This window comes from Mirounga leonina, unplaced genomic scaffold, assembly GCF_011800145.1.
Source record: "Mirounga leonina isolate KUSES-001 unplaced genomic scaffold, KU_Mleo_1.0 Mir_178, whole genome shotgun sequence".
Taxonomy (NCBI): domain Eukaryota; kingdom Metazoa; phylum Chordata; class Mammalia; order Carnivora; family Phocidae; genus Mirounga; species Mirounga leonina.
Genome location: NW_023270464.1, coordinates 2,505,217 through 2,530,374, shown reverse-complemented (window position 1 = coordinate 2,530,374; position 25,158 = coordinate 2,505,217). Strand labels below are relative to the sequence as shown.

The 25,158-nt window shown below is 41.0% G+C and overlaps 1 protein-coding gene across 2 annotated transcripts in view; it reads left to right on the top strand.

The window, feature by feature from the left end:
- GABRA5 (gamma-aminobutyric acid type A receptor subunit alpha5) overlaps positions 1-25,158 on the top strand; it is an 85,332-nt gene that overhangs the window by 4,266 nt on the left and 55,908 nt on the right. Inside the window, exons 2-4 of one of the 2 annotated variants that reach the window (XM_035023934.1) lie at positions 9,574-9,695; positions 11,749-11,816; positions 11,926-12,146. In XM_035023934.1, the coding sequence (XP_034879825.1) occupies positions 9,574-9,695; positions 11,749-11,816; positions 11,926-12,146 (411 nt within the window). Of the gene's footprint in view, positions 1-9,518; positions 9,696-11,748; positions 11,817-11,925; positions 12,147-25,158 lie in introns of those variants that run through there. The other variant, XM_035023935.1, reaches the window with a different exon arrangement.

Sequence of the window (25,158 nt, the reverse complement as noted above, 5' to 3'; positions counted from 1 at the left end):
AAGGTACCGAAAAAAAAAATACTTCCAAATTATATGCTTTAGAGAGGAAACTTTTAGCATGTTCATCATGCCAACAGGCAGTGAGCTAAGCAAAGCTTAGAAGGACAGTCGGCCAGCGCCGACCCAGCCGACCCGGTCTGGCGATCAGCTCCAAGATGAGTCACTGGTTTGGTTCAAGGGGAGAAGGAGAATGTGGGCTTTTGGATTTTTACAAAGGTGCAATTGCATAACATACATATTTTAATTGGTGTGAAATTTCAGAGGAAAATATTAGAATCAAAAGTGAAAAGAAATCTTATAGAACTCTGTTGGTAGCAACAATAATTAACAGTATTTATGTGGGTATAACTCAATTTGTAGAAGGCCATTTCAAAAAATGTACTATTTAATTTTCTACTACATAAAACTCCTTTTGTAGATGAAAAGAGTTCAGGCTAAAGAGCATAGGGAATTGGGTCTAAATTTCATGGAAAGTGGGAGAATCAGGATCTGTATCGGGGGTCAGGGCCTGGGTCAGTGTTCTCCATTGTAGGGCCTTCTCCAGAATGTCCTGATATGTCGGGTGCAGTCTAAAGGGAAAGAATGGGGGTGGAAATCTATACATCAGAAACAAAAGAACGTCCTAATCTAGAACTCAGATAACACCGTTCTAAAGATAGTGTGTCTACCACTGCTTGAATAAAATCAAACACAAAATATGTCCTGTGAAATAAAATATTATAGAGAAGTGATCATGTGAGGAAAAGAAAGATATGCTAGGAAACAAGCTTTAGCGGTTCATTGAAAACTCTATTTTATTTGTATTTATTTAACAATTCATTTCAAGATCAAAAAGCAAACCTAAAAATAAATTAAATCCAGGACCAGATCATTTTCAGTTTTAACAAACAAAAAAATTGGGCCATCGCTGTACAATCGAATTGGTTCCTGTTTTAGGACCCCTGTCAAGTGTATAGGGATAGCGCCAGGTATCACTTTGACAGAGCGCAGTCAGGCTGCTCTGATCCCTGTTGCTTCACACTTGCTGTGTGGCTACAGAAGAATTTCTGAACCTGCCTGCGACTCAGTTTCCTAATCTCAAAGTGGAGTTAATAATGGATCCCACGTCACAGGGCTGATGTGGAGGATACGTTGCTGAATGTATGCTAAATGCTGAATTAAGGCCAGGTAGGGAGGGGGTGCTAAGTGTAGGCTAGCTATCTTTTCAGATGTTGTGACCAGGAGGCACCCAAGGTTTACAAGACCAACAGGGCAAGCACGGTGCTGGGCCCAGGGCCAGAGCACGGCAAAGTCAATAACCTTAATCATGTCTGCAGAGTCTCCCTTGCCATTTAAAGTAGCACACCCACAGTCACAGACTGGGATTAGGGTGTGAGTATCACAGAGGACGTCGCCTTGCTGCTGCGTCAGTGTGCCAGGCACTGTTCTAGGTGCTGAGATCCTGCAGTGGGCAGAGTAGAGCCTGCCTGCAAGGAGGGTGCATTCTCCTGTGCAGTGAACAAATACATGTCAGTTGGGACACGATTGTTATGAAGAAACATTCAGAGTAAGAGACAGTGAATGTGCTGGAGACAGATGCCTTAGCAAATATCTGAGGGAAGTGAGGACATGAGCACTGCTATGTGGACAATGTGAACAGGTGAGAGGAACAGCAAATGCACCGACATGCATGGCATGGAGGGGACAACAAGAGCAGTGTAAGGAAGGGGAAGATAGGGAGGAGGCATAATCAGAGAGGCAGTGGGGAGGGGAGAGGGTCAGATAGTGGAAGGCCTTGTAGGCCATGCTAGGTAGTACCAGGAAGAGCTGTTGGCTGTTATTTTGTAGGTCAAAGAGGGTCTTTGAGTGGTTTTAAGTAGGAGTGAAGTATGATCCAATTGAGATGTGACAATAATGTGACTTAAAGTTTAAAGGTTGCTCTGGCTGCGGAGTGGAGGATAGAATAGAATCTGGGGCGGGGGTGGTTAGTAAAGGTAGGAGCAGTGAAGGCAGTTGAGAGAACAATGCAGCGACTCAGGGGAGGGATGATTTCGGACAGCAGGATTTGTTGATAGGTTGATACGGACATGAAAGAAAGGAGTCAAGGATGACACCCCCTGCCCCTAGGTATTTGACCTAAGAACATGATGGGTTCAATTGCCTATCATTGAGTTGGAGAAGACAGCAGGAGAAAAAGCTTTTGCAAAAATCCTGAGTGCAGTTACAGACATGTTAAGCCCTGTTAGATATCCAAGGGTCCAGACAGGCTCTTGGACATAGAAGTCCAGAGGTCAGAAAAAGCCTGGGCCTGGAAACATGAATTTCAAGTCTTTCATCTATAAGCCATTAGATTGGATGAGATCAATTAGGACTGATTGTGAACTAAATAAAGGTCCCTGGACTGTGCCCTGTCTAAGTTCAGGAAGGTAAGGGGGTGAGGGCAAGCAAGAGGAGGAGGCCAGTAAAGATAGGGTAGCATCCTGAGGCCAGGTGGAGGAACTGTTGTAAGAAGGGGACATGGTCAGATGAAGACTGAGACTCGATCGTCAGATTTGGCAGTGTTCAGTAACCTCCAGAAGAGAGGCTCCTTTGGGATGCAGGCAGTGAAAGCCAGACTGGAGTGGGTCCAGGAGAACAGAGGAGAGGCAGCAGAGGTTTCTAGTGTAGACAACTCTTCAGCGAGTTTTGAGAAGAGAGGCAGAGAATGGAAAAATAACTGGAAGGGAATATAAGGTGAATGAGAGATGTTTTAAAGACCTGCTATGTTACAGCAGATGTAATTACTGATGGGAATGAATAAGGAGGGAGAGAAAACTATGTGAGATAAACACCAGGGTGGTTTGTGTGCAGCATAATCACACATATGGGGCATCAAGTGTGGTTGGGGAGAGTCTAGGGAAGTGTTGGTAGGGTTAGATAAAGGGGGTATGGCCTGCTAGATGGGAGACCTGTGTTTTACCTTGTAAGCTGTAGGATTCTGAGCTGCGCTGTAGTGATAGGGATAAGAGTAAAAAATAAATTAAAAAAAAAAAAAGAGTAGAGACTACATGAAAGGTGCAAGCAGGGGTAAGCTGGAGCACTATGCAGGGAGCTGACAGGCAGGGCTGGGGAATGAGGCCCATGGCAGTGGGAGCAATCTAAGAGTTCTGGCATACTGTTTCATGGCCATGACTTTGTCCACATGAGACACGTTTCAAGTCCCTGTTTCCACCACAAGAGGGGACGACTCTTATTTGGAAACTTGGAATTGCCTTTCATTGTCTAGCTAGTGTCTACCATGTTTGTTATTTTCTTTTACATAGTTTTTGAAATGGTTAAAGTGGTGTGCAATGGAAATTTTGGGAAAATATCACAAAATGGTGCCACTTAGAGGTACTTATTTAATAATCTGAAAGTGACAAGCAAATAACCTGATCTATTTCTCAGAAGTAATTAAATACTGGGGAAAGAATGCAGAAATGCAATTTAAGAAGACAGAGAAGCTGCCACTTAAAAGCAATCTAGTTCAGTTCCCAAAGTAAGTTCATTGCCATTATTGATCCCATTTTATGTAAATCAAAAATGGCTGTCAACATAAACAGAGATAATATCACCAAGAAATGCATCATGCCTAGCCTTCAGTAGCAACATTTGTGGTACAGTTCTCAACAGATTTTTCTAAACCCCAGAAATGATGACATAACTGTTGAACTTGTATTCTTTTAAGTGCCAAAATAAGACACCCTCAGGTATCACCTGATAAAATGAAGTACCTTTAAAGCTGGAATCCTCAGCATATTCTTATTACTATCATTATCGTTAGAAATTATCATACTGATAGATAAATAGATAAAGTTATGTTGGAGTAAAATCCTTCACAGTTCCTCAAAAAGAAACTTACTCTGACATTGAACTAATAATATAACTCCCCTTTCGAGTAATGCATGGATTCTACTGCAGGGTTAACTCTGTGTGGTAACTGGCTAATTTGGGTGATAGCTTGCTTGGGATTCCCTATCCTGCTGTATTCAGACCTCTCCCTGCGTCGCCCCTCAGAAACCTTGCTGATGGCTCCATCCATCCCCATCTCTGTCACCACTGCTGTGGTCTGAGTAACTGGCCTCTATACCTCTGGCCTTGCCCCTGCCAAGTCCATCATCCACAAAGTGCCCAAGGGCCACAAGAAAAGAAAGTGCACCCTGTTTAAATGCTCTGAAGCTCCCACTGCCTTCAGGACTGACCCTAGGAGTACAGCATATGGCATGTGAAGTCCTTTATGGTTTAATGTGTACTGTCTCTCCACTGACATGCATTACCTCACTCACCAAGGTTCTTTCTTAACTTCTGCAGGCATCATTGTTTTCTTTCCCAAGGCCACTGCTCACAACCCCTTCAACATCCCCTTCTTTGGCTTGAGACTCAATTCTCATGCTTGAAAGCTCAGGTCGGTTCTCTTTTCTGCTAGCTCTGGACAGAGCTCCGTCTTTTTTCTTTGGGTTCCTAGAATGTCTTGTGTATCACATAGATCCCCATACTTACCGTGTTCTGTTGAAATACTCTGTGAATATGACTGATTCTTTTAGAACACAGCTGTGTCCTACAGGTTGGGGATACTATCTTTGTCATCTTCACATACCCAGTACTCACCACAATACCAGATACATATGTGGTTGACATCCAAAATACGTTGTTGAGCTGAGCTGTTGGAATAAGCACTGAGCCCAAGTAGATAGCCTCTTAAAGACATAATGGGGGAGAGAAGCTCTCTGATGCATTTAGAGTCACTCTGGCAGTTGGCTTACAGGGCAGCCTTTTCATTGGTAATCTAGGTAGGCCTACAGCCACCATGGCTGCACATGAAGATCACTTGGGGACCTTAAAAAAATACTGGTCCTTATTTCTCCTGAATCAATTAAAGCCAAGTCTCTAGGACCCAGAAATCAGAAAGAGTTAATGTAGGAGTCCAGAATCAAATGCCTTGAAAAAGCCAGATATAAGACAACGGGGGGGGGGGGGGAGGGGGAATTTACACAGTTGCAAGAGTTTACCCTTTCTGAAGACATTCATATTTATTTTTCTTAAACACTCTGTTAAATCCATTAGTAGACCAAATTTCTTGAGCTTCTCATTCCCCACTGCACCTCATCAGAAGTCCCTGAATGACCCAGAACTTCAAGTCTGATGGAGTGCCATTGACAGCTTTTTGAGAAGCCCTTCCATACCTCTGAGCTTTACTCTGCTGCCCTACTGCCCACCCATGTCCCTGGGCATTTCACAGCCACTGCCTTCCTTTCTCAGCTTAGAATATGGGGCTCCGTGGCCTTATTTCCTTATTTTTCAAACTAAAATCATTGTAAAAGAGTTTAAGTTTAGTGATCAAGTCCTTGTGTCTTTTGTATGGACCAATATTTGAGCAAGGAAATCTCAGGATGTTTTAAGAAGAATGGTTGGTTCTACATTTCCTTTATTTTATTTTATTTTATTTTATTTATTTATTTTTTTTTTGTAAAGATTTTATTTATTTATTTGACAGAGAGAGACACAGCGAGAGAGGGAACACAAGCAGGGGGAGTGGGAGAGGGAGAAGCAGGCCTCCTGCGGAGCAGGGAGCCCGATGTGGGGCTCGATCCCAGGACCCTGAGATCATGACCTGAGCTGAAGGCAGACGCTTAACGACTGAGCCACCCAGGCGCCCCTCCTTTATTTTATTTTTAAAAGATTTTATTTATATGAGAGAGAGCACGAGAGGGGCAGAGGGAGAAGCAGACTCCCCACTAAGCAGGGAGCCTGATGTGGGGCTCGATCATAGGACCCTGAGATCATGACCTGAGCTGCAGGCAGATGTTTAAGCGACTGAGCCACCCAGGCGCCCCCTACATTTCCTTTATGATCCCCTTTCTAGAGCATCAGTAATCTGGCAGTGTTGGAACTATTCACATGAACTAGATGTGACATGTTTTTGTAGACAAAATGCACTAAATATAAGGAAACAGTTCATATTTTAGGAGAACCTAGTTAATTAGGATTAATACTGAAGGGTCAGCCACCAAACTTTTCAAATATTTCTAGTATGTCCAAGGCTATGGTCAATAATAATGGGGATCTGGTCTCAGCTCACAAAAACCCACTCCCCCAGAGAACTGAGCCTTTAGCTTATCCTTGAAGCAACTGTGTACTCACAGTTAATCTAAGGATCAGCAGAGCTCCTTGGTTAAAGTCAATACATTTAAGAAAAACTGAATTGGAATGTCGGCCAGCTCGAGCCTACCTTCTGAACCTAAATGGAGTGAGCGTTCAAAGAGATGAGGGCATCTTGTGTTTCCATCTGGAGGGAGGCCTCATAAGATGTAACTGTGCATCATTGCTCACTGAAGGCATAGCCCAGTGTTTTTGTATTATTTTTCAAGCGGTTTCAACTCAGCACAATGCAACAAAGCAGACTGAAGTTACTCTGTACCTTAGAAGTAGTCCTTAAAGATTATGCACCTTGAGAGAGGCACAAGTAAGTTTGCCAAACAGCTGTGAGATTCTCCTGTGTGCAGTCATATCACATGCATTCTGTGAGACAGGAAGGGCCTGCAAATTAACAATTTTTGAGGATGATCTGTGACCTCAGAGGGCTTCCCAGTTGTTCCTGAGAGAAAACTTCAACTCCTGACCTGACAAGCATTTTCAGAGATTCTCTTAGAATTTGTTTCCTACCTCCTAGGTCCTAACTTCTGTAAATACAGAGAAGTCATAGCAAATCTCCAGCCATGGCCTCTATTGTAAATAGGCCCACAAATAATTACAAGATAGGGCAGATATTGAAATTGATCAATAAATGGAAGGTGAGATTTGGAATTCTTAAGCCTTGCATTCATTGCATTGCTATTGGCAATGATTTGGGTATTTGTGAAGTAGGATTCAGAGCCAGACGGGCTGGTGTTTCTTTGAAACTGTGGTGAAGCAGAAGGAACACCAGAGGGCCAAGGGAAGCAGTGGTCATGGAGATGACCCCTACAAATACACAGTGTCTGGAACATCTTGGATGGTCAGTAATGTAGTCAAGGTTTGTCTCCTAACAGCCAGGGCTGTTCAGATCAAAGGTAACTTAAGAACACTTCACAACAGATAATAAACAGCTTAGAAAAATATACTTGAAACATTGATATCCTTTTTCTTTTCTCTTTTTCTGATCCATAGTGATATTTTTATTTTTTAATTAAAAAATTGAGATATAATTGATTATATAATGTGTTGATTTGATACATTTATATATTACAGTGTGATTACCACTGTAGCCTTAGCTAACACCTCTATCATTTCACATAATTATCATTTCTTCTGGGACACCTGGGTGGCTCAGTCGGTTAAGCATCTGCCTTCGGCTCAGGTCATGATCCCAGGGTCCTGGGATTGAGCCCCGTGTCGGGCTCCCTGCTCAGTGGGGAGCCTGTTTCTCCCTCTCCTTCTGTCTGCCACTCCCCCTGCTTGTACCCTCTCTCTCTCTGTCTAATGAATAATTTTTTTAAATTATCATTTCTTTTTCATGGTGAAGGCATTTAAGATTGAATCTTTAGCAATTTTGAAGTTTATAATACAATACTATTAACTGTAATCACTATACTGTGCATTAGATCTCCAGAACTTATTCATCTTCTAGTTACAAGTTTGTACTCTTTGACCAACATCCCCAGAATCCCCCACACCTAACCCCTGCTAACTGCCATTCTACTTTCTATTTCTGCAAATTTGTCTCTTTTAGATTACACAAGGAAGTGATATGCTTTTTCTGCTAGTGTGCATGCTCTCCCCTAAGTTAAAGAGCCAGTGAAGCCCCCCCCAACCAGACACTTAGACATAGCCTAGAATTAAATAACCAAACTTTTTGATAAGAGTTATGAATACCATAAGAAGTGGACAGTGAGGCCAGATTTAGTTTGAGCAGTTTACTCAACTGGGCAAGTACAAAATGTCACTGTTTTCTTTCTCTCACAAATCCAGGGGACAGCATTAAGGCCTTTTGTCCTGGTATTAGGTCTGTGAGGCTGAGTGCTTCATCATTCTAAAGTGTTGAACTACAGAGGATGTCAGAGAAAAGGGAATTTAGTATTTTCAAACACTAAGTCACAGAGTAAAAAAATTGTGTCTGTGGGCTGCATATGAACAGGACTGAATTTTAGCTTGTTAGAGTTTCAACTATATGCTTAATGATGATGTGAAAATTAGATCAAAAGAACTTTATCCTCTCTCATTCAAAAGGGAATAGCTTCAGAGCAGTAAAGAATTGATCTGTTTAGATGCAATCAATACAAATGACTGAGTTTCAAGAACTGGGTGAGGCAAGCATACATCGATTCTGCCCTCAGCATCCAACCGCTGATGGGCGGTCTCACCCTCATTTCAGATAATTTATGGAAAAGAAATTGCCATTAGTAGAGCCCAGGTACCATAGGAGGCACGTTAGGGAAATTCCAGGGATCTCCTGTTCTTCTCCCAAGTGCCTGGGGTGCTAACTTCTTGGGACTCACAGCTGGCTTTCAGCCTCATGAGTTCTACTTGAAGCCAAGCCGTATGTGTAGGTTGAGTTCTTGGTAATTCCAAACATCTTGCTTTTTGCAACATTTGAAAGCAGCTCTAGAAACCTGTGGTGGGATCCATGTTCTTGAGGTGTATTACCATCTTCTAGACTTAGGACTTTCTTTCCCCCAAAATAACTTCCTCAGCTTGCCCCCATCTGCTCAGGGCAGTTTCTCATTTCCAGCTACTGCAGATCATCTACACAAAGTTTTGGGGCCTGGATAACTGCACTGAATTGGACAAACCAGGACTGTTCTTGGTTTTTCTTGGAAGGTTCAGCCTACTCTTCTTGGGGTTTTAATGTAAGTCTGACATGCTGGGTCATTCAGAATACTGTGCTTCCTGAGTCCCTGATCTGAGGTGATGCTGAGTAAACCCTAATAAGGATTTTCAGACCGGTCTTTATAATTCATGGCCCCTGGGTCATGTGCCTTGGCTGGAGCTGAATGTGCCAGCAGCAAGCGGTGCTGATGAGTGAGGAAGCCCAGAGACATGTCACAAACTTGATTGTTTCTGTCTCCATGTGCTCTAATTCTGGCATACCGCTCATGGCACAAATGATCCCAATTAGGGATGCAGTGAAATTTGGGCCTACCAGTCTTTCAAATTGCGTCACTTTTGAACATCCTCTCCATACCCCACTGCTCATTACAGATGATTCATTAACAATATGAAGACTCAGTTTTTCTGTGTTTAAACCAAACTTTTGAACTCCCCTAGGAGTGGATGAGGTTCTGCTAGTCTATGTGGAGTGGCTAATGTTTTTAAAATGGCTATAATCTTAATATAAACTGTGCCTCAGAATCAGGGAAAGATGGATTTTGAGCATCATGTTAGGTTGATGGATGACCAGCCCAGAGCCAGCACACTCTGGAAATTCAAGAATTAAGGCTTGTCTATGAAAAACAATAGCGTAGATTAGTAGAGGAGATGGTTTTCAGGTGCCCTCTCTGCAAGACAAGTCACCATAGCATTTTCTGGTTTCTATATTTTGAGAAGAATTTGTAAAAAATACTTAATGCAAGTTTGAATTCTTGTTTCTCTGTTTAAAAGCTTTTCACAGATGCCAACCAGTTCAGTAAAAGATGAGACCAATGACAACATCACAATATTTACCAGGATCTTGGATGGGCTTTTGGATGGCTATGACAATAGACTGCGGCCTGGCCTTGGAGGTGAGTAGGTTCTCCTTAGCTGCAGCCCACTAAGTGCATGCTTAAACTCAGTCTCAAGCTCACACTGCTGTGATTCAGACAATTCATTCAAGAGTTCCTTACCAGGAGTTTGAACTGATGGTTTTGCAAAGGCTCCTGCATCCTTTATTGTCATTTCCCAGGTACAAAAAGCTGGGGGATGTGGTCTCTCTGCAAACTCCCTTTTCCTCAGAAAATCTATCCATTCTGCTTTGCTTAGGGAGGAACCAGTTCTTAAGTGTTACTAAAGCCAAGATTACCTTATGTTAAGAAATAATGCATAGGGGCGCCTGGGTGGCTCAGTCGTTAAGCCTCTGCCTTCGGCTCAGGTCATGATCCCAGGGTCCTGGGATCGAGCCCCGCATCGGGCTCCCTGCTCTGCGGGAAGCCTGTTTCTCCCTCTCCCCCTGCTTGTGATCCTACTCTCACTGTGTCTCTCTCTGTCAAATAAATAAATAAAATCTTTAAAAAAAAAAAGAAATAATGCATAATCAACTGCCTACTCTTGTATTGATGCAAATCCTTTTCACAAATCCACTGTTTAATGCAATTGCTCTTTACATCTTTATATATTATGTTTAACTTTTTCACTAGGACCATAATCATTGTATTTACTTTAACCCCTGGAAGTTGATAAAAATAAGTGGATAGCAAAATGCGCTTTCAGGGCACAATTAGAACAGCTTAATTTTGTGTGGAGACTCATGTGCTGTTGCCAGGCATGTGCAGTGCCCTTGGCTCTAGTTGATTTAGTTGTGGTGCATTTGAACTTGTTCCATTAGGTAAGTCAGAGACCCTCTAGCAACTACATTCCTAGAGGAAAAAGTTATTTTCCATTATTGCATTTTTAACAGGGAGATTCACTTAAAGCATGAATTGCCATTCTCTACCTTTTTGGCAAGAAAAGTCCACAAAGCCTCCTTGACACTGTCTTACTCCACCCTCCGAGTTATGCCCCGGGCCTCTTATGTCTAGCAGCCCCTGTCCCTTTGAACACATCCACAAGGATCAAAGCATGTAGAGATCCAGCGAGTTGTTGCTATACAATATTCTCTCATCCACTCAGCATGTGGCACACTTCTATGGGGCAGGATCCTGAGAACACCACAGAGAGCCAAAGGAGCTGCCTGCTGGGGCTAGAATCTCAGTGGGCACTGAAAGCACACAGCATCATACTAACACCTACACACACTTAACTACACACCATGCACATATATGATTACCACGCAACGAGATGTCCAGAGAAAAAAGTCCCCCTCTCCCCCCACCCCGGCCCCCCAGCTGTGACTCAACAATGCTACCAGTGGTGTGACATTATTTATAGTGAACTGTAGTATACTGTGAATGGTCCCCATTCATGACCACAGGGGGTACGGGGCCTGGGTGATGCCCAGGGAACACACACTTTCCCCCCAATATTATTAGCTACTTGGATTGCTTTATAAATTTAGTAATTGTAACTGATATAATAGTATGTCATGGTAGAAATTTCTAACAATTCAAAATGCAACATAAGGTAAGATGGGTCTTCTCAAGCGGTCCTGTCCCAGGCCACACTGTGGACACCTTCTCATACGGCCTTTCCCCAGAGACCACCCAGTGCTGCAGTTTTGACTAGACATTCCTTCAGATCTTATCCCCTCATCAAAACTGCCTAACCCTTTCAAAAGCCGGAGATTGTCGAGAGCGGGTATCGCCATTGTGAGGTTGGGAGTATTGTTCAGGTTTAGGGAGGAGGCAACTAAAACCCAGGACCCCTTTCCCCATCTGTTGAGGCCAGATTCTCACGGGGCAAGAAGTACAATGAGAGCCAACACCCTTTCCTTACACGATGGGCATTTTATTTCCTGCTATAGTTCCGAGCAGTTTGGCCTCATTTGGTGTTTGTCAAGTTTTCCAAATTCAACAAACACATTATCAAAGCCCCGTGATTGCCAAGAGTGAAACCGGTTCCTAGACTGAGGACGTGCAGACGCTGTGATGGGTGGTTCCATGTGAGCTCCAGCCCAGGCAGGAACCTGTGTCTGTGTTTCAGAGCGAATCACGCAGGTGAGGACGGACATCTACGTCACCAGCTTCGGCCCGGTCTCCGACACGGAAATGGTAGGTCTCGGGGCACGGCCCGCCCAGACCGTTCCAAATAGGCCCCGAACCAGCTCCCCTGAGGGCCTTCGCTACTGACGCATCACCCGGTTGCCTTCCTTTGCATTAGGAATATACCATAGACGTGTTTTTCCGACAAAGCTGGAAAGATGAAAGGCTTCGGTTCAAAGGGCCCATGCAGCGCCTGCCTCTCAACAATCTTCTTGCCAGCAAAATCTGGACCCCAGACACGTTCTTCCACAACGGGAAGAAGTCCATCGCCCACAACATGACCACACCCAACAAGCTGCTGAGGCTGGAGGACGACGGCACGCTGCTCTACACCATGCGGTGAGCACGCACAGCTGCGGGGAGAGGGCGCGGCGTCCAGGGCCCGGGGGGGGGGGGCGCAGCGGGGCCCGCGCCCCCGCCTGTCCTGCCCCGAGGGCCCTACGGCCTCGTGGGGTCAACGAGTGCTTCGAGTTGGTGAGCACGTGCGGCTTGGGGAAGTTTTTAACCCTTTGCCTGTCCATTCTGGTGTCCATGTGGATTATTTACCTGAGCTGCTATAGGTCCGTGTGTTTGCGATCTATACTCGTTGGTTCAAGATAGAAGGCATCTTTGGAATAGTGACCTAGGTAATGGAAGTTAGGGAAAATTTATTTTATACAAATTTTATTTTAAAAGCTCTAAGGAGAATTTTTTTTTTATTGCAGTTGTGCACCCTTGTAAATTTTAAAAGCCCATTTCTTATATGTTTTGATAACATTCCAATGCTGAGGTTAAATTTTAGTATTTCTAATTTAAAATGATCAGTAGTCATTTTTTAAATTCTGAATTATTCATTACATTTGAGTAAATCAATACATTGGCGGCGAGAAAGGCTCCTTTATAGCTTTTCAGTTTCCATGGTGGGTCTAAGTATTTTTAAAAAAGATTTTTTTTTAATTTAAAAAAAAGCACTAAAGCTAAGTTAAATTAAAAAAAAAAAAAACAGCATATCTTTGTATGGGCATTATTGGAATTTCTCTCTCCACCTAACTTATAAACTGTGTTTGAAAGAAGTAATTATAGTGGAAATAACATTGATGCTGTCGTCTTCTGAGGCTACATGCCCTAACATATGTTCTGAGGAATGTTTTGACACATTGTGTCCCAGACCTATTTGACAATAGATCTCGATTTTTCTTGTAACAGTCCAATAAGGATTCTGATAAATGAGCCTATAATACACACCTTAGCATTTTGTACTATTTCTCCTTTTCCCTACATTGGTCTTGAACATGTTTTGCCCATGGATGGAAACATGAGTTGTGAACATCAGTGCCCTGGGACAGCACATTCTTCATGCAGAGAAGTATTTTGAAAAGCTACAAAATATCTCAAGTGTTGAAAATTAGTCCTTGGTCATCATTCTTGTAAAAGGGAGTCAGTCTGTGCAGTGAATCCAAGGGTACTTTGTTCAGCCTTGTGAACAAAGAGCAGGTGTGGGGAGAGTCCCAGGTCTTGGAAGATGCTGGTTGGGATGAATGATTGGATGCCATTAATGTGGGGGCACCATTGAGCCTGCTGTTTCCCTTCATTCTGTTCATAGAATAAAAATATCTCTAGTCCCCACAGATTATTGACCTTGATTCACATCTGGTTTCTAACACTGAAAGAGTATATTTAGGCCCAAGACAGCGGGATGCTTTAATCTTGTGCATGATTTCTTGAACAGGGTTAGGTAGGCCCCCTGTTTAGAAGGGAAGGGGCAGCAGAGGGGCCTCTTACTGAGTGTCTACATACCTGGCAACTTCACAAACAGCCTGGCCACTACATGATACCATTTCCATTAACCAACAAAGAGAATGAGGCTCAGAGAGGTTTGGTAATCAGCCTAAGGTCACACAGCTAGTGAGAAAGGCAGCAGGAATTTGAATTCAGCTCTAAGCAATTTCCTTGTTTGATCCACCACACTTGAAAATTGGAGGATGCAGCATTACTAGACATATACTAGCCTTTTTCTTATTCTTGTCAAATGTTATGCCCAGAAGGAAGATGGTGAGAGCCGAAGCAACTTGTCAGCAGTAATTTTTCCTTGTTTATGCAGAAGAAGTCTGCTAATGATTTGCAAAGTTGATAATGAGTTTTCTTTTTTAGTCATATACATTTGGAAAGTGTACATAGTTCCACTTGAAAGTGCTATGAATTTTATGTGATAGAACTATAGCTATAATTTGATAGCATTTTACCTATTGATTTAGCAAAGACGGTGTGATAGGACTAATCGCACAGCCGTTGGTGTCTCAGTGCCCCCACCTTGTCATTGTCAGAGCCTTTCTGTTTGGCATTTGGATCACTCCTGTCAAGCCTTGCAAAAACAATGATGTACTTAGATCTGGTAATTCCCATGTAATGCCCATCGTAAGGAAATAATTAGGAATATAGATTAAGCTTTATGCACAAAGATTTCTATTATTATGTTACTTGTGATATCAAACATTGGAAGGAATCTGAAAAATGAGCATTTTCCAACTAAAACTATTTTTACTTTGTTTTTAGGAGAGAGAGCGTGAATGTGCAGGGACGGGGCAGAGGGAAAGGGAGAGAGAGAATCTTAAGTAGGCTCCACGCCCAGCACAGAGCCTGATCTCATGACCCTGAGATCATGATTTGAGCCAAAACCAAGAATCGGAAGCTTAACTGACTGAACCAGCCAGGCACCCCTGTTTTTACATTTTTATCCAGACTTTGGACCTAATGAAAAAGATGAAATATGAAAGTGTAGAACATACTGGGGTTCATGTGATGCACTGAGACAAATGTCTAATAAAATACTGTCACCAACTTCTAAAAAGTAACTCCGTAAAGATTATGGTACATGGATGGGGTTTATTTGTGTAAAATCTCCACCATGCTCCAGAGATCATTTAAAGTAGCATTCAAAGATAACACACAGTTCTTAATATGGAATTCTTTAAATAGGTGATTCCAAAGAAGCCAAGGGAACATAAGCTATTGCTGTCACTTGCTCCCAAAATATCTGCCAAAAAGTCTTAGGTGCTTGCCTGGAAGTCATTGCCAATTTTGGTTCTGAAGAACTTTCTACCACCGATGGGTTATCTGCTTATAGGATATAAAGGTAAAAATCATCAGTCGCTCAGGATAATTCCATAGAGAGCAACAAACATTTCCGGTTGGACCCTCAAAGAGATGGCACTCACAGAGTACTGAACAATTTTTTGAGGACAGTCTTTCAGCAAACAGAGTGATACATTTTACAGAACCATCCCCAGAGTTGTGCTTTAGACATTAGACAAGTAGCCAGGAAACCTCAAAGGGAAACTCAGCACAGTGATTTCCTGGGCCTTCCCTTGCAGGGCTGGAGAGAGGAGGTACGAGCCCAGAGCTTGACATCAGTCCATCTAGGGACCAAAGGACTTGTCCTTCTGGCCAGCCTTGCTAATTGTTCCCCCCCCCCCCCGGTAGAACTGGTGGTTGTCATCACGTAGCAGTAGGTCCCTATTCCACGCCCAGGCAAGCCCATGCAGTATAGGATGACCATGTCTCTCAGGGAGCATGCCAAATCTGATGATCCATTTTCCTTTATGAACACCTACCTGAGCTGGGAGACAATGCCCTCCTCTCATCCCCCTGTTCCCCACATCATCTAATAGTGCAAACTCCTGTAAGACCCACAGTGAGGACCACTTTAGGGCAATTCCCCTGGTCTTTGGGCCTCTGGCAGAAGAGCAAGTCTCTCTTAGTTTCTTGTATAAGAAACCACAATAGGCAAAAAAGAACTTACTAGAAGGCAGTCTCTGCTGGGACCACACAGTTCTGCCTGTCTCAGAAAACCTGGCTGTCATTCTATCCAAGATCACCTTGCAATAGACGTGTAATAGCGACATCCCGACAAATATTTTACAGTGCCTTGGTCCATTGCGGGGGGGGGGTCATAGAATGCACTGTATGTAGTAAAAGTACTGGACAGAGTCATGCACTGCATGCCACTCCACATTGTCACTTTCACACAATACCTATTTGCCTGTGCTATTTTTATTTGAGAAAGGCATATTTTTTTTACACGTTTTATAAACATCTTTATTACGTGTGTTTGTAAACACGACTCTAAATGCATTTAAAAATGGCAACACTGTTCTTTTGCTACCAAGCAAGTACAGAACTTTTTTAAATTTAGTTATTACGGGGCGCCTGGGTGGCTCAGTTGTTAAGCGTCTGCCTTCGGCTCGGGTCATGATCCCGGGATCAAGCCCCACATCGGGCTCCCTGCTCAGCGGGAAGCCTGCTTCTCCCTCTCCCACTCCCCCTGCTTGTGTTCCTGTTCTCACTGTCTCTCTCTGTCATATAAATAAAAAAAAAAATCTTTAAATTTAGTTATTACAATTGTTTTTAAATACATCTTCACATGCATTATGGAGGATCTATCATCTGTTCCCTGAAATAGCACTCTTCTCAAAGTTTCCTGCACATACAGATCTCATAAGTGTCTTTATCACATGTGTTTTAGCACTTGTCTTAATAGAAAGGCATATCTTTATCACTGCTTACACCCCATTTAGATTTTCATCAGTAGAAAGCACTGCTTTGACTTGAGGGACTATGAGGTAGTGAAAAGAGCATGGGCTTTAGGATTAGGCTGACTTAAGTTCAAGTCCTGACTCTGTCACTTAGTAGTCATGAGTCCTTGGTCATTTTATCTCTTAGATCGATTTTTGTTGTTTTTTATTTCTTTTCTTCCTAAGTAGTATAGCTTTAGGGTCTGAGAAAGTTTGTTTGAAAAATAGTGGTACAGATACTGATTCCTGGAATGGCCACTGGGAGGCAGCATAGTCATAATTTTGCATAATCATTGGCAGCATCCGTTAAAGTTAGAAGACAAGTTATTACGTTTGACTTGTGGATAACAAATTTAAAGGAAATTATACATTTATAAGTAGAAGTTTTTAACAGGGCACTGATATGTATATGTACCCCTATACACACATGTAGGCGTCTATATATCTGTGTTTATACACACATACACACACACACACACACCAGTGTGTGGATAAAAATGTCTTTCATGATACCAACAGATATGCTAGCTAAATCTTGCAATATTTAAGATAACATTTATTTTAATGACAAGGATCAAAATATGAATTAAAAATTTGTAAAACATGGAAAATCACCAATTATGAATACAGCTATAATAACGCTCAGACCAAAAAGAATCACTGTTAAGTTTGGTGTGTATCATGTACACATGTTTATGTGTGTGTAGACTCGTGTATACATCTGTGTATATCGGTGTTTGCACACATACTCTCCCTATAGCTTTTGAGTGGTCTCACTCTCTGAAAAGTGTTTTGTAAGTAGCTTTTATAATTTAAAATATATTGAAAACTTCTCCCCCCATCATTTAACACCATTCTGAAACTTCATGGTCCATCACATTCCGTCATGTGGATATCCTGTCATTATACTGTGGCTGACAAAAATTCATGTCATTTCCATTTTTCCCCTATCATAAGCAACATTGCCATGCAAACTCATAATTATATCTTCGGGATAAATTCCAAGAACTGGCCAAAAGATAAGACTTTTGATACCCACTTCCAAGTTGTTCTTTAGAAAAACTAGCAATTTCCCTTTCACCAGCTGTGGGAGTGGAAATCCTCTCTATTACTTCCTCCTTCACACTTTATATATAAAGATGAAGATGGAATGGTTTCACTAAAACACTTGTGTACCCCCTTTTTGCTACACAAGATGTGATTAGCAACCACTGTCTAAAAGTTGACTCATCCTGAGATTTCTAGTAACATTGGCTTTCTTTTTTCCCTTTGGAAAATGACTCCCACAGAATAGCGTGTGCACTGTCTTGACTGAGAATGATCTAAATTTGGGGACGTGCAACCTGACCTGCAAACTATGCTCTGATCTCCATCACACACACATCCACACCCTCCCTCAGTTTCCTCAGCCATGGAAAACCGAGACTTCCCCTGACTTCTTCCTGAAGTCTCCTGCTCTCCATCAGCCTGTTGCACCGTGACTCACCTGTGCGTCCTTTGTGTTTTGTGGCACCCTGAGTAATCTCTTTCCCTGCGCCTGGCACCTGGGCTGGCCCTCAGGAGGAACGTCCTGCATCTTTATGCAGGGACGGTAATAATAGAATGCATGAATGCATGACACTGCCTTCTCATAATCTAGGCCCTCCCACTTCTCAGACCTTAGTTTGAGGGATTGAGACAGGAGACCTACAGAATTTCTCTTTCACAAACATGCTCAGTGCATAGGTTTCCACCAGTTTATGAAGATTTGAGTTGATGTTTGGCTAACAATTTGTACTTGTGGTACACAAATGAGGATATTTTAATACATATTTCTTGCATATTTGGTTTGAAAACTTGACTGGAATTATCCTGGGTCAATTCAGTCTGGTCAGTCTGGACTTTTGGACTGTTAGGCACACATTTCTTGAAGGACAACCTCATCCTTTGCAAATGGGCCATCTCCAGCACATTTTTGTCTTCTGAGGTCCAGACCCCACAGAGGCTGTCAGACACTCTCTACTAGCGAGACAGAAGCCAGGCTCCTGGTGCAGCTCTTCACTTTCCTGTCCAGGCAGGGACCTTCTTGGAAATGAGCCACCTGCAAACTCGGGGCCAAGTCTTCAAAAGGTTTCCAGGAATCTCTAGTGACTGCTCTTTGGATGTGATGGTTGCAGGCTCTGGGTGGAAAGCCCCAGGCAGCTGCTGGCTAGGGTCTTGGCTCCAGGCCTCCAGCCCCAGGCCTCCAGCCTCACAAAGGTAGTGTCTGAAAAGGAAGAACCACTTAAGCTGGTCTGCTAATTACTTTTCCAAAAACATATGTGGCCTTTATTTTAATGTGCTGGGTGCTTCAGAAATGTAAACTCCTAACACCCTAAGAATTTAGTATCATCATTATGCCCATTGATAGATGAGGAATTAGACTATCACTAAAGCCCAAATGCCAAATCCACCTGCCTGTATCTATTTTAATATAATATCTAAGAAGTGTAAAATAGGAAGCTATGCACTCCCTTTCTGCCACGCATGTGAAAATAATGTCCACCAGGTGGTGCTATGCCAATTTAGGATAGAGAGTTCCTGAGTGCCCTGCTACTTTATCAGATTCAAGTAAAGCACTGGTTTCACTAAAACACTTTCGGGAAAATAAACTGTTGCATTTCTGGGGTATTTTGCCATGGAAGTGCGGTTGGCATATCTGCAACTGATCTGAGGATGCTCGGAGCCAAGAAATCCATCCTCCATTTGTGGTAATCTATAAATGAACTTTGAGGGCAGAATTTCCATTTTTCTCATGGGTGAGTAATACTCCATTTTATAAATAGACCACATTGTCTTATCCATTCATCCATAGAAGGGCACTTAGATAGTTTCCATGTCTTGGCTATTGTGAATAATGCTGCACTGAATATGGGAATGCTGATATCTCCTTGAGATCTTGAGAAGTGCAATTGTGGGGTCATATGGTAGTTCTATTTTTAATTTTTTTGAGGAGCCTCCATACTCTTTCCATAGTGGCTGTACCAATTTGCATTCCCACTAACAGTGTACAAGGGTTCCCATTTCTCCACATCCTTGTCAACACTTTTTATCTCTTGTCTCTCTGATGATAGCCATCCTGACAGGTTTAGTTTAATATAGTCCACTCATTAAGTTTTGCTTTTGTTGCTTGTGCTGTTTGTTGCCAAAATATTATTGCCAAGACCAGTGTCAAGAAGCTTTTCCCATGTGTTTTCTTCTGGGGGTTTTATGGATTCAGGTCTTATATTGAAGTCTTTAATCCACTTCAGGGTATTTTTTGTGAGTGGTATAAGATGGGGTTCCAATTTCATTTGTCTGCATGAGGTTGTTCAGTTTTCCCAACACTACTGAAGAGACTATTCTTTTCCCAATGAGTTTGTTTGGCTTCTTTGTCAAACATTGATTGTATACGTGAGGATTTCTTTCTGGGCTCTTGATTCTGTTCCATTGGTCTATGTGTTTATAATAAAGCACAATATTCCATAGTGCTTTGATTACTACAGCTTTGCAATATAGTTGAAATCTGGAAGTGTGATCCTCCAGCTCTGTTCTTTCTAAGGACTGCTTTGGCTACTTAGGGTCTTTGGTGATTCCATATGAATTTTAGGATTGTTTTTTCTACGTCTTTTTTTTTTTTTTTTCTATGAACAATGCCATTAGAATTCTGATAGGGATTACATTGAGTGTATAGATGGCTTTGGGTAATATGGACATTTTAACAAGGCTGATTCTTCTGATTCATAAATACAGGATTTGTGTTTGTTCGTATTTTCTTCATTCAGTTTCTTTTATCAAAGTCATGTAGTTTTCAGCTTACACATCTTTAACATCCTTAGTTAAATTATTTTTAAGTCTTTTATTGTTTCTAGATACTATTGTAAATGGAATTGCTTTCTTTATTTCATTTTCAAATGTCTCATTGTTAGTTAAACAACTAATTTCTTTTTTTAAAATTTTTGTTGTTATGTTAATCACCATACATAACATCATTAGTTTTTGATATAGTGTTCCATGATTCATTGTTTGTGCATAACACCCAGTGCTCCATGCAGAACATGCCCTCTTTAATACCCATCACCAGGCTAACCCATCCTCCCACCCCCCTCCCCTCTAGAACCCTTAGTTTGTTTTTCAGAGTCCATCGTCTCTCATGGTTCGTCTACCCCTCCGATTTCCCCCCTTCATTCTTCCCCTCCTGCTATCTTCTTCTTTTTTTTTTTTTTAACATATATTGCATTATTTGTTTCAGAGGTACAGATCTGTGATTCAACAGTCTTGCACAATTCACAGTGCTCACCATAGCACATACCCTCCCCAGTGTCTATCACCCAGCCACCCCATCCCTCCCACCCACCCCCACTCCAGCAACCCTCAGTTTGTTTCCTGAGATTAAGAATTCCTCATATCAGTGAGGTCATATGATACATGTCTTTCTCTGATTGATTTATTTCGCACAGCATAATACCCCCCAGTTCCATCCACATCGTTGCAAATGGCAAGATTATATTCTTTTTGATGGCTGCATAATATTCTATTGTGTGTATGTATATGTATGTATATATATATATATGTGTGTGTATATATATATATATATATATATATATATATATATACCACATCTTCTTTATCCATTCATCTGTCAATGGACATCTTGGCTCTTTCCAGTTTGGCTATTGTGGACATTGCTGCTATAAACATCGGGGTGCACATACCCCTTCGGATCCCTACATTTGTATCTTTGGGGTAAATACCCAGTAGTGCAATTGCTGGATCGTATGGTAGCTCTATTTTCAACTTTTTGAGGAACCTCCATACTGTTTTCCAGAGTGGTTGCACCAGCTTGCATTCCCACCAACAGTGTAGGAGGGTTCTCCTTTCTCCGCATCCCTGCCAACATCTGTCGAAAAACAACTAATTTCTATGTGTTGATGTTGTATCATGCAATTTTACTGAATTTGTTTATTCTAACTGTTTGTTGGTTGAGTTTTTAAGATTCTTATCTATATAAGATCCTATCATCTGTAAACAAAGAGGACTTTTACTTCTTTATTTCCAATTTAGATATCTTTTATTTCTTTTTCTTCACTGATTGCTCTGGCCAGTACTCGGGTAGTATGTTGAATAGGAGAGGTGAGAGTAGACACTATTGTCTTGTTCCTGATCTTAGAGGAAAAGCTTTCAAACTTTCACAATTGAGTATAATGTTAGCTGTGGTCTTGTCATATGATCTCTTTATGTTATGATCCTTTTATACCAAATTTGTTCAGTGTTTTTATCACAAAAGGGTGTTCTATTTTGTCAGATAGCTTTTTGCATCTATTGAGATGATCATATGATTTTTATCTTTTATTCTGTTAATGTGGTGTTTCATATTTATTGATATGTGTATATTGAAACATCCTTGAATCCCAGGAATAAATCCTGCTTGATTATCGTGTGTGGACTTCTTTTTTTAGTTTTGATTTAAATTCTAGTTAGCTAACATACAGTGTTATAGTAGTTTCAGGTGTACAATATAGTGATTCAGTACTTCCATATATCACCCGATTGTCATCACAAGTGCCCTCCTTAATCCCCATCACCTATCTCACCCATCTTCCCACCTCTCTCCCCTCTGGTAACCATCAGTTTGTTCTCTGTAGTTAAGAGTCTTTTTCTTGGGGGGCGCCTGGGTGGCTCAGTTGGTTAAGCGACTGCCTTCGGCTCAGGTCATGATCCTGGAGTCCCGGGATCGAGTTCCACATTGGGCTCCCTGCTCAGCAGAGAGTCTGCTTCTCCCTCTGACCCTCCTCCCTCTCATGCTCTCTGTCTCTCATTGTCTCTCTCGCAAATAAATAAAATCTTAAAAAAAAAAGTCTTTTTCTTGGTTTGCCTCTCTCTCTCTTTTTTCCCCTATGCCCCTTTGTTTTGTTTGTTAAATTCCACATATGAGTGAAGTCATGTTGTATTATCTTTCTCGATTGACTTATTTTGCTTAGCATAATACTCTCTAGCTCCATCCATGTCAGTGCAAATGACAGGATTTGATTCCTTTTTATGGCTGAGTAATTTTCCAGTGTGTGTGTGTGTGTGTGTGTGTATAACACATATTTTTTTGATCATTCATCAATCAGCAGACACTTGGGTTGCTTCCATAATTTGGAATTGTAGGTATTGTAGATAATACTTCTTTAAACATTGGGGTGCATGTATCCCTTTAAATTAGTGATTTTGTATTCTTTGGGTAAATACCCAGTAGTGCAATTGCTGGATGGTAAGGTAGTTCTATTTTTAACTTTTTGAGGAATCTCCATACTGTTTTCCAGAGTCTCTGCACCAGTTTACATTTCCACAAACAATGTAGGAGGGTTCATCTTTCTCCACATCCTCAACAACACCTGTTATTTCTTGTGTTGTTGAATTTAGCTATTCTGACAGGTGTGAGGTGATATCTCATTGTGGTTTTGATTTGTATTTCCCTGATGATCCATGATGTTGGGCATCTTTCATGTATCTGTTGGCCATCTGTATGTCTTCTTTGGAGAAATGTCTGTTCACGTCTTCAGCCCATTTTTTAATTGGATTATTCATTTTTGGGGTGTTGAATTTTATAAGTTCTGTATATATTTTGGATGCTAACCCATATGTCATTTGCAAGTATCTTCTCTATTCCATAGGTTGCCTTTTAATTTTATTATTTCGCTGTGCAAAAGCTTTTTATTTTGATATAGTCCCAATGGTTTATTTTTGCTTTTGTTTCCCTTGCGTCAGGAGACATATCTAGAAAGAAGTTGCTATGGCTGATGTCAAAGAAGTTACTGCCTGTGTTCTAGGATTTTTATGGTTTCAGGTCTCACATTTAGGTCTTTGATCCATTTTGAATTTATTTATGTGTATGGTATAAGAAAATGGTCCACTTTCATTCTTTTGCATGTTGCTGTCCAGTTTTCTCAACACCATTTGTTGAAGAGAGTTTTTTTCCATTGGATATTTTTTCCTACTTTGTTAAAGAGTAATTGACCATATAATCATCGATTTATTCCTGGGTTTTCTATTTTGTTCTAGTGATCTATGTGTCTATTTTTGTGCCAATATCATACTGTCTTGATTGCTACAGGTTTGTAATATAACTTGAAGTCTGAAATTGTGATGCCTCCAGCTTTGCTTTTCTTTTTCAAGATTGCTTTGGCTATTCAGGGTCTTTTGTGGTTCCATACTGTGGTCCTTTTAATATAGTGTTGAATTGAACTTACTAATGTTTTGTTGTGGATTTTTGCATCTGTATTCATCAGGGACATTTATCTGCTCTTTTCCTTTCTTATGGTGCCATTGTCCAGCCTTGATATCTGGGTAATGCTGGCCTTATAAAATGAATTTTAGCATGTTCTCTCCTCTTCATTTTTTGGAAGAGTTTGAGAAGGATTGGTGCTAATTCTTCTTTAAATGTTAGCAGATTTCACCACAGAAACCCTCTGGTCCTGGGCTTTTCTTTTTTGGAGGTTTTGTTTGCCGATTCAATCTCCTTACTCATTATTCATCTGTTTAGATTTTCTTTCTTTCTGATTCAGTCTTGGTAGTTTGTATGTTTCTAGGAATTTGTCTCTTTTAGGTTATCAAATTTGTTGGCAAATATTTATGTATGTTGGGCCCATTTGCTCTACAATATGGGACAAGTTCAATGTTTCCTTATTGATTTTCTGTCTGGATGATGTATCCATTATTGAAAGTGAGGTATTGAGTCCTCTAGTTTTATTGTATTGTCTGTTTCATCTTTCAGATGTTAGTATTCAATTTAGGTTTTACATTTACATTTAGTATTACAGTTAGGTTTTCCAGTGTTGAGTGCATATATATTTATATATATTGATGAATTGACCTCTTTATCATTATATAATGACCTTCTTTATCTCTAGTTACATTTTGGCTTAAAATCTATTTTGTCATATATAAGTATAGCTACTCCTCCTCTCTTTTTGTTTCCACTTTCATTGAATATCTTTTTTCATCTATTCGCTTGGAGCCCATGTATGTCCTTAAGTCTAAACTGGATCTCTTGTAGGCTGCATGTAATTGGGTCTACTTTTGTTATCCATCCAGCCATTCTATGTCTTTTGATTGGAGAATTTAATCCATTTACATTGAGTAATTATTGATAGGTAAGAACTTACTAATGCCATTTTATTAATTGTTTTCTTGTTCTTTTGTAGTTCCCTTGCTCCTTTCTTCCTCTCTTGTTCTCTTCCTTTGTGAATTGATATTTAAATGAGGCTTCCATAAAACATCTTATAGATATTACAATCTATTTTATGCTGATAACAATTTATCCTCAATCACATACAAAATCTCTGCTCTCTTATTCCCCCCTTTTATGTTTTTAATGTCAAAACTAATCTCTTTTTATATTGTGTGTCTATTAATGAATTATTGTAGCTACAGTATTTTTAATACTTTTTTTCTTTTAACTTTTATTAAGACACCACCACATTACAGTATTACAGAGTATTCTGAATTTGGCTATATACTTAGATATACTGGTGTGTTATATATTTTCATATTTTTTCTTTTTTATATATATTTTTTTAACTTAATTTTATTATATTTTGTTAGTCACCATACAATACATCATTAGTTTTTGATGTAGTGATCCACGATTCATTGTTTCGTATAACACCCAGTACTCCATGCAGTAGGTGCCCTCCTTAATACCCATCCCTGGGCTAACCCATCCCTCCACCCCCCTCCCCTCTAAAACCCTCAATTTGTTTCTCAGAGTCCATAGTGTCTCATGGTTCATCTCTCCTTCTGATTCCCCCCCTTCATTT